This window comes from Drosophila erecta, unplaced genomic scaffold (genome assembly GCF_003286155.1).
Source record: "Drosophila erecta strain 14021-0224.00,06,07 unplaced genomic scaffold, DereRS2 tig00000000-arrow-pilon, whole genome shotgun sequence".
Classification (NCBI taxonomy): Eukaryota; Metazoa; Arthropoda; class Insecta; order Diptera; family Drosophilidae; genus Drosophila; species Drosophila erecta.
In genome coordinates, this window is record NW_020825194.1 from 11064201 (window position 1) to 11083037 (window position 18837).

At 45.0% G+C, this 18837-nt stretch overlaps 4 protein-coding genes across 5 annotated transcripts; 3 read left to right on the forward strand and 1 right to left on the reverse strand.

Annotated features, from left to right (window-relative positions):
- Window positions 1-469: 469 nt before the first annotated feature.
- LOC6552916 (high affinity copper uptake protein 1) lies at window positions 470-2547 on the forward strand. The gene is made up of 2 exons (XM_001980943.3): window positions 470-664; window positions 1209-2547. Exons 1-2 carry the CDS (start codon window positions 593-595, stop codon window positions 1671-1673), a joined length of 537 nt encoding a protein of 178 aa, XP_001980979.1. The 5' UTR covers window positions 470-592; the 3' UTR covers window positions 1674-2547.
- Window positions 1789-17215, reverse strand: LOC6552915 (paired box pox-meso protein). Its single transcript, XM_001980942.3, has 2 exons — window positions 16443-17215; window positions 1789-3682 (listed from the first exon to the last, which is right to left on the reverse strand). The coding sequence occupies exons 1-2, from the start codon at window positions 16450-16452 to the stop codon at window positions 2574-2576; spliced, it is 1119 nt and encodes a 372-aa protein (XP_001980978.2). The 5' UTR covers window positions 16453-17215; the 3' UTR covers window positions 1789-2573.
- Window positions 4708-6486, forward strand: LOC6552914 (odorant receptor 85a). 2 transcript variants are annotated; one of them, XM_001980941.2, is made up of 3 exons: window positions 4708-5507; window positions 5568-5925; window positions 5988-6486. In XM_001980941.2, exons 1-3 carry the CDS (start codon window positions 4747-4749, stop codon window positions 6060-6062), a joined length of 1194 nt encoding a protein of 397 aa, XP_001980977.1. In that variant the 5' UTR covers window positions 4708-4746; the 3' UTR covers window positions 6063-6486. The 2 variants fall into 2 exon arrangements, with proteins under 2 accessions (XP_001980977.1, XP_026839708.1); XM_026983907.1 differs by having other exon boundaries at window positions 6285-6486.
- Window positions 6747-8096, forward strand: LOC6552912 (vitelline membrane protein Vm26Ab). The gene is made up of 3 exons (XM_001980939.3): window positions 6747-7500; window positions 7553-7640; window positions 7691-8096. The coding sequence occupies exons 1-3, from the start codon at window positions 7396-7398 to the stop codon at window positions 7963-7965; spliced, it is 468 nt and encodes a 155-aa protein (XP_001980975.1). The 5' UTR covers window positions 6747-7395; the 3' UTR covers window positions 7966-8096.
- Window positions 17216-18837: the final 1622 nt, after the last annotated feature.

Consider the following 18837-nt stretch of genomic DNA (forward strand, 5'->3'; position numbering starts at 1 on the left):
ACCGTGATCGAACCGAGGAAATAATGGAATAATTTCAACATCATGTATTGCAGCAACAATTTCAGGGGGTTGTATTAGTCCATGATTGATAATCTGAATTGCAATAAATTCTGCACACGAATCGATTGTCTAGCCTTTGCCATCAGTCCATAAATTAAATTGCAAACCGAAGAGAAGCCCAAGGATCAATGAAGGCTCTTATCTCTCGAGATAAATATCTGCAACTGATATCCAGAAGATACATTTCATTTGTCCTGTAACACTGAGATCTCTGTATGCATTTATGTTTATTAACAAAGCTGTATCTGGGGCTGGCGTTCTTATTCTGGGCCCACTATCGTAGGTATCGCCGCTACTGGGTGATAACGCTCTTTCCCATTGCCCATAGATAAGCGCACATGCCTATCGCCCCGTCGGGGGATTAGGGGCGATTTTCTTTAAAAAACCACTCGCGAGCTGCTGGTTTCAAGCAGTCAACGCTCTGCTCTCAGCACCTCAGCAGGTCTAGCTCTTATCACTGTGCTTCCCCGATCGCCAGTCGGATTTTCCACGCCTTCTGTTTGACTATATCTGTTTCCATAAGCAGCCCAAGATGGATCACAATCATGACCACGGCTCGGACGACAGCACCAGCACGGCCAAGTCCTGCCCAATGATCATGGTGGTAAGTACGCGGTTACACAACTTCTGTCGTCTACAATTTTGAAACGAAATCACCTACCAAAGCGCTAAACGCCGTAATTTAAAAGTCACTCATCCAGCTCAGCTGAATGAGATTTGCCCGGAGAGCGAGCAAATAACTCGCCCTACTCGGAATTTGAATTCTCTAGCTAGTCACTGCCTAGTACGAGTATGTATAGGTATGTCTATGTGCCAGACACCAATTATTCGAAATATTCGCTCTCTAGCGCTTTATGCGCTCTCAGCAAATAAAATTAAATATGCTCAAACAGGGTGTCGCACAATATTCATGGGTATTTTTTATACCATTGTGAGGGAATTATAAACAAATGTTTTTTATCCGAAGATATATGTATAACAAGAAAGTTTAAGCTTCCTTTTCCAAGGCTAAAAATAATGTTATACATAGGTGATGACATCTTTGTATTAAAAAGGTATTAGGTAAATGGTACTTGTCTGCTATTTCAGGCACACCTTGCTAATCTGGTGAGATTCTTTTTTAACCTTCCGCGCTTTTACCCTTTCAGTTCCACGCCGGACACTGCGAGCGGATCTTGTGGCGCGGATGGGTGGCGTCCACTGTGACGGAGTTCGTTCTCTCCGCCCTGGCCATCTTCCTGGTGTCCTTCCTGTACGAGGCCCTCAAGTTTCTGCGACAGCAACTGGCTCGCCGGGAAGCCCGCAAGGAGAGCGAGCAACTGGCGTCGGAGCAACGCAGGAAGAACGAGGTGCCGGCAGCCGGAGGATGCTGCTCGGAAACTCCGCTGGCAGAGCCGAAGGAGCAGACCTACTGGCAGCGCCTGTTTGCCTCGTCGCATATGGTCCAGTCTCTGCTGAACCTGCTGCAGATCGTCATCTCCTACCTGCTGATGCTGATCTTCATGACCTTCAACTACTGGCTCTGCCTGGCTGTGATTCTGGGATTGGGTCTGGGTTACTTCTTCTTCGGCTGGAACAAGAAGAATCCCGACGAAAGCGAGTGCTGTCCTTAGATCCGGGATACCGCTCTAATTGGTTTTTATAGCGTGCAATTGTTATTAATTGAGCCCTTATCAGTTCTTGGTTCACACATCAAACAGTCCCGTCCCCAAGTAATTATATAAATTGTTTTAAAACTACAATTTTATTCGATAGTTACACTTGGTTTAATTGTAATTGATGTAATCGTAGCATAAATTAGTCAACTAGTTTACTTAATGAGCATATTGTACAAATAGTAGTCATGAGAACAAGAACCTATACAACGCGTATGCATCTAAATCGATTGAAGTACCACTCAATACTTTTGATTTTACAATAAATTTGTATAAGCAATACACTTTATTTTCGACCACCCCAAACTCAAAACACAAACAATCCAATATGAAACCAAAAAAAAAACGCCAAGTTAAATCTCCAGGATTACATGAAATTCGTAATGAAATGCGAACAGTACCAGGTCTGAGTCCTGACAGCCCACAACTCACATTTGAGGGCGTAACTTCCACGACACTCACTTACCACACAAAAGGTTTCTAAAGTTTCTTTAAGGCAGACCTTTATAATATGGTATTCGAGACTTTTTAGCAAATATTTTGGCTGTGATTTTTAAATATAAATAGGAAGTGTAAGTAAGCAAGTCCCATGATACACATTGTTTTACACCACTTTATCTATTTGGATTCGCCCAACCACACACTAATATTTGCGAGCTTCTTTCCAGGGAAATGATACAAATAAGCAAATAGGGATTCCATACCCTTTTAGTGCATTTGTTTTAAATTTGAGTGGTAAGTGAGCGCCATGATGAGACCATCCCTTAAGTAGCGCTTAGACTAGAGTAACCTAGACTGAACAACCGCGATCAAAAGTAGCTAAACCCGCAACCAACCCGCTGATTATACACCACCTACTCATAAGCCCGTGGCTCCGGCGGCCATCATTCCGCCGTGATGATGGTGGTGGTGCATCCCGCCGTTCTGGAAGTACATGTAGTAGTTGTACGGCGACTGCTGTCCTGCCCCGCCCTCGCAGTCGAGCAGGGGCTGGCCACCGGCCGTGCCCGCCACTGGAGAAGGAGTCATCGGCAGCGGGGACACCGTACTGCCCATGCCGCCCATGCCACCCACTCCGACGCCCACCTGGCAACTGGCCCGCAGGGCGACCGCCTGATGGTGGGCCAGGATATCGCTGACCGAGTGGGAGGAGGGCCAGTGGGCGGCAGCGGCTGCGGCGGCCACACTCCTCAGCTGGTGGGGATGGGGCGCTGATCCCTGGCCGCCCGCTCCCTGCGGCGGGGAGGGACTTCCGCAGGACACCGCCTTCATGCTGTAGGCCGCCGCAGCACTGTACGGCTGGTAGATGGAGTTGTACAGGTGGGCGTGGGCATGGGCGTGGGCGTGCACATGGTGGGCATTTGCCGCCGCCGCCGCCGCCGTCTGATGGTGATGATGGTGGTGCGGATGGTGTGGTCCACCGCCGGGATTACCCAGATTTCCCAGATTGATATTATTGCTGGCAGTCGTGCCATTGTTTTGGCCACCATTGCTGGACACACTGCCGCCACCACTGCTGCTTCCGCTGCCCATCACCGTTCCCGGCGTGTGCTGGTGCCCCAGGCTGCCCAACTTGTTGCGCAGGATCCTCGAGATGGAGCTCACACTGGGCACATTCGTTTTGTCGCATATGCCCTCGCTGAGCAAACGGTCCCGGATTTCCCACGCAAAGATGCCGGGATCCCGCTGCTTCAGTTCCCTGATGTAGTTGACCACCTTGGGCGTGGTCACCCGCGGCTTGGATCCCCCAATCGCTCCGGGTAGTATGGAGCCCGTTTCGTGATACCTGGCCAGGATCTTCGACACACAGCCGTGACTCACACGCAGCTGGCGCGATATATCGCAGGGTCGGATGCCCAGGCGGGCCAGCTCCACGATCCGCATCCTGGTCGCATTGGGCAGCGGACGTCCGTTGACGAAGACGCCGCCCAGCTGGTTCACCTCGCCATACTGCGGACACTGCGACTCTGCAAAGAGAAACGGGTTCCGGATTAGTCAAGTTGGTAATAACATGGAATAGTGGCAAATGGACATCGACATTGAAGTACTCTACTATTTAACGAGTTTAGGTTTTCCAACTCAAAGGAAGTATCAATACATTTTTGCCATTTTCTGAGTAACATAATATTTAAAACATTTTTCGGAAATTGTTCATACGCAAGGGGTACTCTATAAAAAGCCCATAAAGAGTATATTCCTCCTGTCATAAGCCGCAAACAGTATCATCCGAAGGCGATTCCCGTTTCCCAGTACAGAGTGCAAACAAAGAGCATTCGCCTGGTTGCCTGGTTGCCTGGGAATGGGAACCGAACAAAAGCACATTTGCGTCTAATTAGTTTCGGTGGCAAATGAGTGAGCCGAGTGGCTAGGAATGGGACTTGGAAGTGCGGAGGAGCGGAGGAACGGAGGAGCGGAGGAGGATTGGCGAGTGGAAGCCCAAGATGAGTGGGTCGGGGTACCGCCGTTTGTTCGGCTGAAAATCGCTACCATTTGCTTCTCAGAACTGCGGATGTGGGTGCCCCGATTGTGACTGGGAAAACACAATTTGAATGCCCGGAACGTGCGGAAATGCACTTTGAGCGATGACGCAAAGATTTCCCCTTGGCGCATAGAACACTACTTAAGGATAGGTGCACATTGGTCCATTCTATTCTTAAGCTTTCCAGGATTGGATCTGCCAATGATTTAGTTTCGGCAGAAAGAACTGTGTTTGTCTAAGCTATTTTCACATACCATAAATAAAGTAATTAACCATTCTTGTGAAAGAGACAAGGTGGCCACAATCATAAATTATTTAAAATATGCAAAACATTTCCATTTGTAGACACACCCCATAAAACACAGTGTCATTTTGCAGACAAATAAAGGAGGTTCTTACACTTTTAATTCATTCGCTAATACCTTAATTGTATGTTTCGTGAATGGCTAATTCGCTAACAACTCGTATAAATGCAAACTGTTAGGGTACTGACTTCAGTCTGCAGGTGACAAAGTTCAAGTGAAATACCAGTCTCAAGAGAAACATTAAAATATGATTTTCAAGTACATCCAAGAGCCAGTCCAAGGCGCTCTGCTTCGGTCCAGAGACTCGCTGATCTACCTAAACAGATCCATAGATCAAATGGGATGGAGGCTGCCGCCACGAACGAAGCCATATTGGTGGCTTTACTACATCTGGACACTGGTGGTCATAGTACTCGTCTTCATCTTCATACCCTACGGACTCATAATGACTGGAATAAAGGAGTTCAAGAACTTCACGACCACGGATCTGTTTACTTATGTCCAGGTGCCGGTCAACACCAATGCCTCCATCATGAAGGGCATTATAGTGTTGTTTATGCGGAGGCGATTCTCAACGGCTCAAAAGATGATGGACGCTATGGACACTCGGTGCACCAAGATGGAGGAGAAGGTCCAGGTGCACCGAGCAGCGGCTTTATGCAACCGCGTTGTTGTGATTTACCATTGCATCTACTTCGGCTACCTATCCATGGCCTTGATGGGAGCTCTGGTAATCGGGAAGACTCCATTCTGTTTGTATAATCCACTGGTCAACCCCGACGAACATTTCTATCTGGCCACTGCAATTGAGTCGGTCACCATGGCTGGCATTATTCTGGCCAACCTCATTTTGGACGTATATCCGATCATATATGTGGTCATATTGCGGATGCACATGGAGCTCTTGAGCGAAAGGATCAAGAAACTGCGCACTGAGGTGGACAAGGGAGACGATCAGCATTATGCGGAGCTGGTGGACTGTGTGAAGGATCACAAGCTGATTGTCGAGTGAGGAAGCATAGAACGTGGCTAGGTAGATGCCATAATACACCTTGTTGTTCTCGTTAGATATGGAAACATCCTACGGCCCATGATATCAGCCACGATGTTCATCCAGCTGCTGTCCGTCGGACTGCTTTTGGGTCTGGCAGCGGTGTCCATGCAGTTCTACAACACCGTCATGGAGCGTTTTGTTTCTGGGGTCTACACCATAGCCATACTTTCCCAGACCTTTCCCTTTTGCTATGTGTGTGAGCAGCTGAGCAGTGATTGCGAGTCCCTGACCAACACACTGTTCCATTCCAAGTGGATTGGCGCTGAGCGACGTTATAGAAGCACGATGTTGTACTTCATCCACAATGTGCAGCAGTCGATTTTGTTCACTGCGGGCGGAATTTTCCCCATATGTCTAAACACCAATATTAAGGTAAGATTTTACGCCACAGAATAAATGTAAAAAGTATTACTATTGTTAATGCCATCTTTTAGATGGCCAAGTTCGCTTTCTCAGTGGTGACCATTGTAAATGAGATGGACTTGGCCGAGAAATTGAGAAGGGAGTAATTCGGCTTGTGTCAGAAATTCGATCAAATCACTTTTAGAGAGGAAGTTTCCCATTGTGCAAATAAGCAAAGCAAATAAACAAGCAACAAATGTAGATTGTAGATCAGTTTAAACATTTTGCAAAAATTATGGTAATCTCTTAGAGGTCTGGCAAACTGATTGCACCTTGACAAACATAACTGACCTGGCAAACAAAGCAGAACTCCAATTTTACTATTACAGCCTGCCATTATATGGTGGTAAATGGGAAGCCCTCTTATCTGGAGACTGCTCCGTCTCTTGGCACCTGCCGCTGGAGCACTCTGCCCGTCTGGAACTGCCGTCCGGTCCATTACAGTTATGGGCAGTTGGAGGCACTGCTGCACATCTGCGCCGTCTTCTAATTTCGAATCGTGTTCCACAACAGCAACTCCAAGTGCAACACGTACTGGAGAGAGCAAAAAACCACAGCGCCATAAAAACCACAATGGAGCTCCCGGGTTACTCGTGCCGGCGATCGCAAGAAATCAGGAAGGAACCGGACAAAGGAGCGATAGTGAACCGGGAGACGGAGTATATCGACCTCGATGGTGCTACATTCAGGAGGGCATTTCGCGACTTACAAGCTCGTTTTCCCGCTGCTCGGATATCGCATTACCATCCCACTTGTTGCCCGACATCCCCATCATCCCCCAATCCCCCAATCACCCAACCCCCCACTTTCCCACTCCCCAAGCCCAACGATCTGCGGCTAATGATCCCCAACAGTGTCGAATTTCGTGTACATAGTTTATGGTTATGGATTTGCGCACTTGTCAATTGCAGTTCGATCATAGCTAGTACTCGCACTCAGTCTCGTTTTGGAGTCCCAGACAAAGCGAACGTGCAGCTGCATAAATACGGAAAACTGTTTGAAATAGACGGAATCTCCCCTCATTAAAGGTGGTTGTAATAGATGGGATAGGCCTGGAGATCGACTAGGGAATACTGTTAGTTACTGAAAAAGTAAAGGTTAGGAGTGCTGATTATAGCAAGTCAAATGAACTCCAAACTTATATTATGGATAATCTAATAACATTCCGCTGAACTCTTAGTTTCTACTAATTTTTTGACGTGAGTACGAAGTTATGCTATGAATATATAAAATATAATATTTCAGGTACATAGAAGTACAATAACTTTTTTGAGCTTTTTAAAATATGACGTATGTACACGTCTAAGCCCCTTTACACCCACCATAAATTAGCATAAGTCTATTTTTCAACACTAATTGCCACTAGATATTACAAAATGTTGGCTTTAAGTTCTATATATAAGTAGGTTTTCTCAGCCACTGCAGTCAGTTGAAGTCGGGATGTCGGCCAGCAGGGCTATATTATTCGCAGTGGGCTTTTTAGGCCTTATGTTAAGTTTTCTGAGCACTGAAGCTAGGTCATTGGAGAACACCTCTGTCAAGACGGTAGGTAGCTTGTACTCCTTAAACAGATAATACCATCAGCTATATGCTTCAGAAACGGGATACCGACTGGTGGACGCTCCTTGAGGATATAATCTATGACAGTGATAGTGAAAGTGATGATGTCGACAATGAGAATGTTTGTAAGTTGAGATGCCTTCTTGAACTCAGTGACCTGATGATGCGTTTTCAGTGATTTGTCGTAACTGCACGGTGGTAGTTAACGCCGCGCCGAATGCTACATCGGATGGAAGCACTGCAACTCCCCAGCCAGGTGCAGCGGATCCAGGAAATACTCCAGGTTCGCCCGCAACTCCTGCTGGCTCGACTCCAGGAGCTCAAGTCCCAGTTGCACCCGACATGCCTGCTCCGTCGGCACCTGCAACGGCGTCACAACCTGCAGTAACTGTTCCACCCACTGCTGCCACTCCCACAGCTGCCACACCCACAGCTGCCCCTGGGGCATAGATTAACTAACCCTCATACACGCACACCTTATAACACCTCTCTAACACTAGCTATTAAATGGGATTTGGTATACGATAGCTCTGCCCCTGGGTTAGCAACCCATCTGTACTAATAAAGGCGTTCATTCCGTGCGAGCCATAAATCTGTGCGGTTCTCATTCCCAGGCACTTTGAATCCTCAAAATATTGTAACGCAATTGTCTTGACATAAGTCACAACAGATCGGCTGGCACTCGCCACAGACCCACACGCATTGGGAATCGAGTCTGGGGGCTGGGGAGCCAAGTCACCAAGTCGCCAAGTCGCCAAGTCGCCAAGTCGGTGGTTTTTGTGCATTCGGTCTTTTAAGATTTGTGGCGGCGAAAGGAGCAGCTCCCCAACTTGACATTCTGTTTGACATTTGTAATCTCGTGATCGTTAATTATTTACGAATTGAGTTACACGACGAGATGGTCTGTGTGCGGTGCCACAATATCCAGTGCCAGCCAGGAAGACATGAAGTGGAGTCAAAGATCGTGGAAGCGACAAATATAGTTGCATCTCCTACCACACGTCTGAGCTTCTTCCGTAAAGTTTTTTTTAACTATTGATACAAATGGGCTGAATAAATCGGTATCTAAATCGTAACCTCTTATTAAACAAAGATACTTATATACTTTAAACTAAGTTTAGTGTTAAGATCACTTATAAGATCAGATGTTCGTTTTCTCCCGTTCAGTTTTTCTCAATCTGTGCGTTCTTCGTTGGAAATATTCGAAAAATGTCCAATGATGGCTGCAATTTGTTGGTCCCTTCAAGAACATTATCTCCAAGTGCTTGACTTTTGCGCTAAGCGTCCATAAATTTGTCTGAACAAATACTTTCTAGTTGTCGCTGACAAAGATCGACGCTCTTGTTTTCTCCACTTATTTTCCTGCTCGGATCTTTTGAAGATAGCTGCTTCGTTTTAATGGCTTTTCAAATACGCATGACATCAATTTTGGGCAATTACCAAAGATTAATGGCAGCCAAAGTTGAGCACTTGGAGATCAATTATGATATGTGGGCTATGCTACCGATAAGAATCAAGCCTCCGCCTAACCGAAAAATTGGAAAATTAATTGAATCTGCTATCGGTAAGCTGCCTGATTTGGGAATTATCCCAGTGATAGTCCTGCGACTTGGTTCGCCCTCGAGTAGTCATCTTCAAAGATGTGAGTAAGTCTCTCACTTGTGACTTATGGCAGCCAATCGACATCCGGCGAGAATAAAATGCTCCCGCCACATGCAAATTAGTCACGTAATTCCTATTAAAGCAGCACATCGATTTCCCCCGCGATCCCATTGATGAGATGAGTCAAGAGCAAACATGCAACGTGCCCAGTGTCCAAAGCGAATTTGATTGATTTTCTATGTTGTACACGACAGTTATGAGCCATATCGAGGGAAAACATCAAACATCAGTTTTATTTTCGAAAATCATCTCACGGTTTGCCAAGTCTGTGCATAATCTTTAGGATTGGTAGCGACTTGACTCGAAGTTTATCTACCCAACTATTAGCCTCTCCACCAATTAGCCCTACGATTTCCCCGTGGGTCTTTAGTTCCGATTCAATTTGGTCAGAACTTCGAGCCCCCTTTCGAGGGATTACAAGTGCAACATTTCGTCGACCCATCTACGTGGCCACTTGGGCGATGCGTCGGCACTGACTGTTGGTCTTATTAAAGGTGCAAACATGCCACTGGTGTGGCAGTAGAGGTGTGTATACGTATGCGTCCACCCTTCGCGTTGATGGGTATGTGGGTAGGGTATGTGGATGTTCGAGTGCCCAGTGTCGGTCACGATCAGAGGAGCAGTGTGTGTTAGGTGCTACCCTGGTCGCCGTCGCGTTTCGAGTTTGTTTGGATTGCTTGTTTGCCAACGGGAGAACCTTCGAATGCTAAGAGCCAGATTCTGTTTGTTTAATTTTGAGTTACGCCTGCTGCTGGCGTCGATCAAGCTGACTGGGCTACTTTAGCTCTAATAAGGATCCTGCCTGGCTCTCCGACTCCTTGACTTTCCGCTAGTCAGCGCTTAATCAAGGCAAACACACTGCAATCTGGGCCCGTTCCAAGCCGCTCCAAGCAGATCCAAGCCGATCCAAGCCAATCCAATCCGATCTGAGCAGCTTCTGTTAATGAAAGGCAAACAGCTATGGAATTGTGAAGAGGTCGGGCAAACAGCTTAAAAAATCATAAACTCTGCAGCGAAATGGAGACGGAGACGGCTTTTGTCTGATCGGTAAATATTTGCCCATGGATTTTCGTCTCTGGACTCGTAGTCCTTTTGCATCCCCGACGGAAATGGGAAACGGATTCGGTAGCCGACGCTTCTGTATCTGTGTGTTTCGGTACAAATGGCTTACAAATGGCTGTGTTTGCTTTGAAATCCTACACTTTTACTGAGTTCATCACGCCTGCCTCGAGATCCCAAAAACCACACATACAATAGTAATACATGTTGGATCTGTCCATCTTGCTTATTATTTAAAACAACCGTTATTAAACATACTTTACAAAATATGCCAAGATCTCTATTTAAAGGCACATAGAAGAATATTGATTTTTAACTAAATCTATCTTTTCTGAACTTATCGATATCGGTGATTTTATTGTTCCTGTTGCGGCTCCCGTTTTTGAGACCCTCTCCCCGCTTTCAGCATGCCATAAAAGGCTCAATTAAAATTGTCTATACGGCAAAATTATAATTCATAAATTCTGGGAAATTGCCGAATACAATGGCCATCACTGTTTCAACTGGAACTCTGCCAACGATCAGCAAATTACAAACGCAATCCAGAAAGAAATGTCGGCTTTAATGTCCGTATGTTTGTGGGAGTTGTTTTTTTCTTATTTTTGTATTTCTGGTTTTTGTTCTTGGAAATTTTTTAACACTTGCCCTTTCGTCAAAGTTTCGCCGACGGCAATTAAAGTTGCACATACTGCAGCTTAAGTTTTTTATAATTTATTAAAATATCATTAAAGTATTCACAAAAGCCACTGATGCGCGTAAATCCAATTACAGGAGCAATTAACGAATGTAAACTAACTAGAACTAATTAAAAATAATATTTTGCTAAACAAAATGAACGAAAAAGATGGAAAAAAATGATAGCGAGTATGTACATATGTAGTTGCAGTATAGCTGCTGGGTAATCAAAAACTATTTAAAAAGTATGTAAATGCGTTGGTAATTTAATGAGCAAATTTGAATTATTTAATCATATGAACCGAAGCCTAAAGCGAAAAAATATAAAGAAAACAAAATTTTGTAATATATAGTAAATATCAATTCTATACTTTGTTGCAAGCTGCGTCTATGGATTTATTATAAGACTGTCATACTCGTATGAGCATACACATATGTACGTTATTCGTTCTTATCAGTAAGGAAAATTATATATACAATATATTTGCCTTGTCTGCTTGATAAGTTGCCACTAATATTGCAATAAAAAATACTTTGATTCAACTGCATCCGATCGATTGGGTGATTATTTCAGAAACTTGAACGCTGGGAACATGTCAAATGTCGAGAGGCAATGAACTTATTTTCTGCCTAATTGAATTTAACAAATTCAAACATTTCAAGCTGATAAGAGACATTTCGTTATACGGTCATAAAAATACATTGTATGATTTATAACTTTGGATTCGAGTGCATAGGCGAAAATTTAGCAGGCTTCGATGATGACAATAATACTTATCACGCCTATGCGGCTTTTGTTTGTTGAAAATAAAAATGCCATTTAAATTTAATTTTAATTAATAAGCAGGCCGTCAATTAACACGTTTTCACACTAAGCGATGCGTTCTGCGAAAATGGTCCACTAAATTGTATTAAATCGCAGAAAACGTTGAGTAATTGTCTGAATATTCACAACATTAACTGCAAACAAATAATATAAATAATAAAATACCAAAATGGCTGCCAATTTGGATACTTATATTTAGTTCGTTGGGCCCGAATAGAATATAAATTTGGCATGAAATGATGTTTTTGATATTCAGGGCAATACATTTTTTGGGGCCTTCTGGTCTGGTGTTTGATTTGATCAAGAGACATCCCCAAATAAGCAGTCGAATGTTGAAACCAACTTTAAGATACTCTGTAGTATGCATAATATATTTTGTAAAATTGTAAAGATTACTGTACTTCACTTGTCCATCTATTAAACAAAAAAATACATTTCTGTTACCGAATTATCATTTTCTAAGCCCAAATTAGCATATTGATGCGAAAAATTCAATTTATTGGCACACCAAATAAATTCCTTTGTATAGTTCCAGGAAAATCACAATTAGCTTAGCCGTCTAGAACACTTCCTGAAAAGTCGAATCTTGGATGTTACGAGCTTTTAAGAGTACCTTGAAATTGATGTGAGGTATCCTGGTAATTTTGGGAGGGTATAGATGGTATAGATGCATGGCAAATTGGATTCCCCTCTCATAACTATACAATATGTGCGAATGCATTTTCGACTGCGTGTTGCTCCCATAAATCTTGGGTCTTGGCAAGCAATTCCTTCTCCTTCGGAAGACCCAGCAGGTTGATTGACGGAGCGCCGTCGCGATGGGGAGATGCCTTCATATGTTTATTTTCTTAATTCCGCCGCTGGTTGCAGCCTATACAAATTTATATGCATTCGGCATGCAGAAAAAATTAATTTAACAACTCAGTTGACTTGAGCTGAGGCTCAGCCGACGCGTTGCGTATACGCCATGTGGCCCGCCCCTTTTCCACTGCTCGCATTTTCACTGTTTTGTTGGTTGCCCACATTGCTGCGATCCTCATCGACTTATAAATAGTTGAGATTTAATTTTTGTTTTTTTTTTTTTTTGGTATTTTACTAACTACGAGAGAGCTTGTCGACAATTTTGCATTCGGAGCGTTGCACAATTTGCCGCACAATCGCATTTATTTATCAGTAAATTTCACAGAATCGTCGCGCCAAGAGAAAGAGGAAGCCACTCTACGCCTGTCACTTTGATCTGCTGCCAATGCCATTTTCCTTTTTAATCTGCTGCAGAGTTCAAATCGAAGTGTTATCAATGGAAAAGAGTCATGATTGGCATCGCCTTATGTTTACTTAACATCGATCGAAACTGCTTTCAACCAGACGGAGAAATGCAACTCTTTAGTACAAACTTTCCCCAGCTTAGCTTATTACTTCGTGACTGGTATTAAAACGATGTTTTGGAGTGTCTTAATCTAGATTTCCCATCTTCAATCGTATTTCCGATTTCAGTTCAAGTGCAAGCGCCTCGAATTATAAATGAAGCCCATAAGATAGGCGCCCCAGCAAGTGGGAATCAGAAGTACATAAAGCTAAATAGATTCCTGCGGCGTCAACAGCATTGTCTGTCAACAGAAATTAATGAGTCCATAAATCACAGCAGCCACCGCCAACATAGCGACGCACTAGCTCATTCATGCCGCCCCCCTTGGAAACCGGGTAAATGGGGGCCAGTTGGAGGAGGCTAGCAAATATGACGGCTCTAGCTGCGAGCTCGAGGAACTCGAAAGGGGTGCGGCCCAGCCGAAAAAAACCAAAGGAAAGATGCCGCGGCGACTTCAATTACGCGTACCAGGAATGCGCACAATGCGAGTGCGTAGCCGAAATGTGCTCGATGTCGATGCAAAACCCATGGCCAGAGTTCCGATCCCGTCCCACAGGCCCACAAGCCCACAACCCCACATAGCCCAGAGATCCAACGCATCCGACCAATCATTGGCAATGTACTAGAACCGACAACTCCGCTGCAGTTCGGGTTCGCCGGCACTCGAGCAATGTGCAACGCCCTTCGCTGACAGCAGCGAGATGCATATAAATCTAACCACATGTGCGCCAGCTCACCCACTCCCCAATCCTGCCCTGCATTCTGAAAGTAGCTGATTTTGGCACTGGCGTAAGATAGCTAAAGGTTATAAAGAAATTGGTTCTATCTTTCAGCAGTAAACTAGCTTTTTATGAAACATTTAGTTACTGCTAGGGAGTCTCCCAGGTTAATATTAAGAAATAGGAGTTCTCTTATGACGAAACCAAACTTTGGATTTTTTTCCCTAGGTAAATCACAATATTTCATAGCAAAGGGCTCCTTAATGTACTTCCAGAGCTAGCTGGAAAATAGCTAGTTTCACAGCGCTGATCCCAGGACTCGACCAATTCGAAACTGAGAAATGGAGTTGGAATGCTTGCGACAGTTCCGGTTTTGGGTCGCCATCGCCCCCGTGGGACTCGACACAGGCCATCAAGGGGTTAGGGGCTAGAGGTTAGGGGCTAGGGGTTAAAACCAGATGTTGGCCGCCCGCTTATTGATGCGATCGCATTCATTATCCCAGAATGAACTGGCTCAAACACGTGCCCCCTAACGATTAGAAACTCATTAAATTTATGGTAATGAGCTGAGTTTACTCCCAAGAACATGAAGTACACTTGTCAGATGTCAGAGGTTGTGGATCCATGGGGAGATGATCTGTAAGGGGAACCTAACTTATTACTACGAATAGTAGATCCTTGTAAGAGAATAGCATTTCTTCGATGAAACGAGTATCCTAAATAATCCAATTGAAGTGTTGCACAAAGTTTTTGTGGTTTTCATTAAGAAACAAAACTTATTGAGTGCAACTAATGCTTATCGAGCAACCGAGCAATGCCCAAAATGACTGCCAATGCGCTTAATGAAAGTTCCGCATCAGTGGACGGGGATGTGATTTAATTAAAGAACTCAGGGGAAACGACGCCACACAATCAAGCCGAGGCAGTGGAGCGTTTTCCCAAACCCGAACCGCAATCGTCGGTATCCACGGGAGGAAGCTGCTGGTCGGGCTTTCTGATCATTACCCGCCGCATCCTCCCGCAGTCGCAGCTCCTGGTCAGCTACTCCCATACCATATAGACTCTTCCATTAAGGCGTGTACACATTGACGCGACGTTTTCCTCCTCGGATCTCAAGTGTTTGCCTGCCTTTCGTGGCCATCGTCTGCGCCTTTTGTTTTACTGCCCCCTTCTCCTGTGATTTTAACATCTTGCACTTGCGGCCCGCGTCTGGTGGGCTTTTCATGTTTAGCTACCGAAGTAGATGGCTACCGGTGGCCGTTAGTCACGCATTTCTGCACCTCTGGTCCAGAGTCTGGGCTGGGGCATGGGTTTCGGTTTGGGCATGGGCATGGGCATGGGTCTGCATCGGCGTCTATATCTTTTTCGACGTCTCCGACCGAGCAAACAATGCTGGCGTACAAACAGAATGTCAAAACATCGAAAGCAAGTCATTAATGGACCAAAGTGCGGGACCTCCTAGCCGACTTATAACTTCTTTTCTGCCCGGCCAAGTGGAAATATACATTCGTGTGTCCTTTTGATACTTTGCAATATAGAGGATTAGCCAAACAAATAAATACTTGAAAACTTAAGGGGAATACTTGCAGTTAGGGTAAGAGAATACCAATCATACCAGTCATACATGTATGCCACTCAAGGAAACTAAAAACCATTTGCGAATTATTTCGAAAGATGAGCTAAGCAATTGGAAATTTGTAAAAGTAAATCGACGCATGCCAAATTATTCGATTGCGCACATGTTTGTCAATAGATCCAACCTCCGACAACTGGTCAAATCTTTACACACTTGTATGGCGTAGTTTTCGGCCATAAGGCGATGTCTTGCACTCGCACTTTGTTTTTGGCCCAAAGCACATGGACAAACAGAGACACGGACACTTGGAGCCAAAAGTGAAGACCGCACGACAAAGGCACAAACATTACAACGATCATTAGTTAAATTAGGAGCCCTGGCTCCGGAGTTTGGGCATGGCTTTGGATGGGATTGGGGTTATGGGTTTGGGATTTGGGATTTTGGGTTTTGGGATCGGGTACGTGTGCGGATGTCGGCGACATCATCGAAAGCCAAACAAGTGTCGCGGCTACCGCGAGGCTGTCGATCATGCGCAAAGCGACGGCAGTCTTTTGAAACGAAAATCAAAAGCAAACACCTGCCTCTTGGCTTGGCCCAAAAAAAAAAAAGTCTGTCCATGGATCGATGGTGTTTACCTCTCGCAGTTAGGGAATCCGGATAAGGACTTGGCTGGAGGATCGGACAAGAGGGCTTTATTGGCAAAACACTTGAGTGGCGGGTTTAAGTGGACTAAGTGAACAGGAAAAAATTGTCAGGGATTCAATCTGCAGGATAAATATAGTGCTACATTCGAATTTGTCACCTCGTTTCCTTATGTTTTAAGCTAAAATTAAATAAGATTTTAAGGATTTGATCAATATTTCCTCCAAAATACATATCCTTGTATTTCTGTTTATGTCAATCGAAATATTTTGATAAATAGCTAATGAACTTTTTAAGAACCCCAATGCCGCCGGCACCTCAAAGATGTCGATAGATCGATCCATGTTGTGTGGTAAGCAATTCCGCGGCCTATAACTTTGTGAGGTATGGACTGACACCTACCTGGGTCCATTTCGGCCGATGGCAGTTGATTGAAGAACTCCAGAATTGCAATTGTCGCCACCTAAGTCTGCTTTTCGCCAACTCCGCTGTGGAACTTTCTCCGATTGGATTCGCTGGGATAGCTGCGCTCTGCTTTGCTGGAGATTGTCGGTGGTTAGCTAGTCGTTAACTTTTCGCACTTGGCTATAATGTGAGTTTCAATTAAGGCATGAAATTTGTATACAAATTGGCGCCAGTTGTGCGGGGCAGCATCGGGCTGCGATGACTACGATGCCTATGCCGTGAACCAAGACTGAGATCTGATTAGCACATTTTCGGGCCAAAACGATCGCTCTCGGCTAGGTGGGCTCGAAAATTATCACGCACTTATCACACCTTATTGGGGAAGCGGGAACTACACACACTTAATGACACTACAATGGGTTTGTTATGCTTTGATTTTGGGGATTGTGTCGGTTTACTTTGGACTCGACTGGCGGACCTCCCGTGCGATAGATGGTTTGCAATTGAACCGATTTAACCGCATTCACTGATCCGTGCGCGCGCCTTTTAATCTTCCGCTGGCCTTTCTGCTCTAGCGTATCGGGTCGTAGCGTATCGGTTGGGAACGGTTTGGATCGGGAAACACTAGCGCGCTCTCCAAAAACGATCGTTGCTGCTCGTCACCCGTGTCTGCTGCGACTAACGCTGCCCGCGGCGCTGCCGATCAAGATCGCCCACCATCCACGTCCACGCACACATCGACCATCACCTCCACACTTGCAGTCACATCCACATCTACAGACTCAAGTGCAAGTGGAAGCCACCGCGTCGACGCAGCATCCCAAGATCGCGCTCTCTCTTTTGCTCACTCTCCGGCGTCTTCAACGCGCTGCACACACACACTCATCCGTTAGAGGAAGGGGCGGTCGGTCGAGCGTACATGTGGGTTTTAATGGCGATGATCGCGCACTGGTGTGCGTTTGTTGGTGGACCGCGGGCAAATAATAAAAATGAAGAATGTCTTTCGGCGATCAGGAGCGCAGGCAGAACATTGAGGGTAAACGCAAAAGATTAAAGGAGCCAGTAACTTAGGTATATAAATAAGTAGCAACAATATTTTTAGGGAATTCTTTTAATTAAAGGAGATTTTTCAATTTAGAGATCAAATGATGTGTAGACTTTCCAAGTCAGCTGTTTAGAAGAAGGTTATGAATACTTTATTACATCAGTAAGTTATATATACAAGGTTTTTTCATTATTTATCAAAACATGTTTTAATCTCGGATTCCATCCTAATGGATATTGAAGTAAGCTAACTCGACAATCCGTTACATTTTCCACGAGCTACCGCTCCTGTAGTCGCCCATCTGTGTGTGTGCGTGCGAGCGGATGTGTGGGTGTATCCATGGGTCGGAATTCTGCACATGTGGTCGTACTCTCGCTCTCTCTCTCCGCTGCAATACCAACACAGACGAAGCGAACCGAGTGAGTGAGCACACGCAACCGGGCGGAGTTAATTTCTGAATGCTTGAATGGCCAATCTGAAGCAAGTAAGCGTATCCGTAGCGTTACGCAGGGTGGGCGAGCGATGTCATGACTTCTTAGTGTCACACAGATGAGGAGCAGAAGGACAAGGAGCCGAAGGAGGGAAGAGCGAAGGAGGGAAGCGGAAGGAAAAGGAAAGGGGGCGGGGCTGTGGGAATTCTCGGAGCGCGTGCATCTATTTTTGGTTCATTAAGAAAGCCATATCGCTAATAAAGCGGCACAGACAGCTAACCCCGTAGATCCCCAGAGATCCACCACCCGGCCAATGCGGCGTATGCGTGATGCCAACTCTCGCTGAGGCGTTGCGTCTTGCTTGGTTAGAGTTAATTATAAGAAATGCCGTCTTCATCTGATTGTCACTAATTCTGAATATCGTCATTTAATGATAGATGCCAATTTTCGTTGTCATTCCCTCATTAAAATGGTTAAAACGCAGCTCTTGCGATTCTCAATGTTGTGCTCGCTCTCTTCGCTGGCTTTCCTATGTGTGAGCACGATGTGCGTATGTGTGTTTTGGCCCACACACACAGTTGCACGTTGGACACACCTCCTTGAGTTGGCTTACGCTTACGCTTACCTGCTCATACCTTTTGTTGCGAATCCAATTGGGCCCACTGCCTGTCACTTTCTGATTTCTGCTCATTCTCGACTGCATTTTCCTGCAATTTCTGTTTTGACGAACGCCATTTCCTGCTGCCTTTGTTTTAGAACAAATATAGCTTTAATATACTTTAAAATATTTAATTCTCTCTTAAAGCAATTCATTATGCTAAGTTAATTAACTTGTCTTCTTAAGTTTTTTATATGAACTTTGAAAACCATTTAAATAATATCTCACATATGGGCATTGTGATTAGGGCATGTACAT

What these genes read in the sequence shown, in the direction of transcription:
- LOC6552916 (XM_001980943.3), top strand. Translation starts at nt 593, where the DNA reads ATGGATCACAATCATGACCACGGCTCGGACGACAGCACCAGCACGGCC. An exon ending in CCTGCCCAATGATCATGGTG is followed by an intron (nt 665 to 1,208) that starts GTAAGTACGCGG and finishes TTACCCTTTCAG; the next exon opens with TTCCACGCCGGACACTGCGA.
- LOC6552914 (XM_001980941.2), top strand. Translation starts at nt 4,747, where the DNA reads ATGATTTTCAAGTACATCCAAGAGCCAGTCCAAGGCGCTCTGCTTCGG. An exon ending in GATCACAAGCTGATTGTCGA is followed by an intron (nt 5,508 to 5,567) that starts GTGAGGAAGCAT and finishes TGTTCTCGTTAG; the next exon opens with ATATGGAAACATCCTACGGC. An exon ending in GTCTAAACACCAATATTAAG is followed by an intron (nt 5,926 to 5,987) that starts GTAAGATTTTAC and finishes GCCATCTTTTAG; the next exon opens with ATGGCCAAGTTCGCTTTCTC.
- LOC6552912 (XM_001980939.3), top strand. Translation starts at nt 7,396, where the DNA reads ATGTCGGCCAGCAGGGCTATATTATTCGCAGTGGGCTTTTTAGGCCTT. An exon ending in AGAACACCTCTGTCAAGACG is followed by an intron (nt 7,501 to 7,552) that starts GTAGGTAGCTTG and finishes TATATGCTTCAG; the next exon opens with AAACGGGATACCGACTGGTG. An exon ending in TGTCGACAATGAGAATGTTT is followed by an intron (nt 7,641 to 7,690) that starts GTAAGTTGAGAT and finishes ATGCGTTTTCAG; the next exon opens with TGATTTGTCGTAACTGCACG.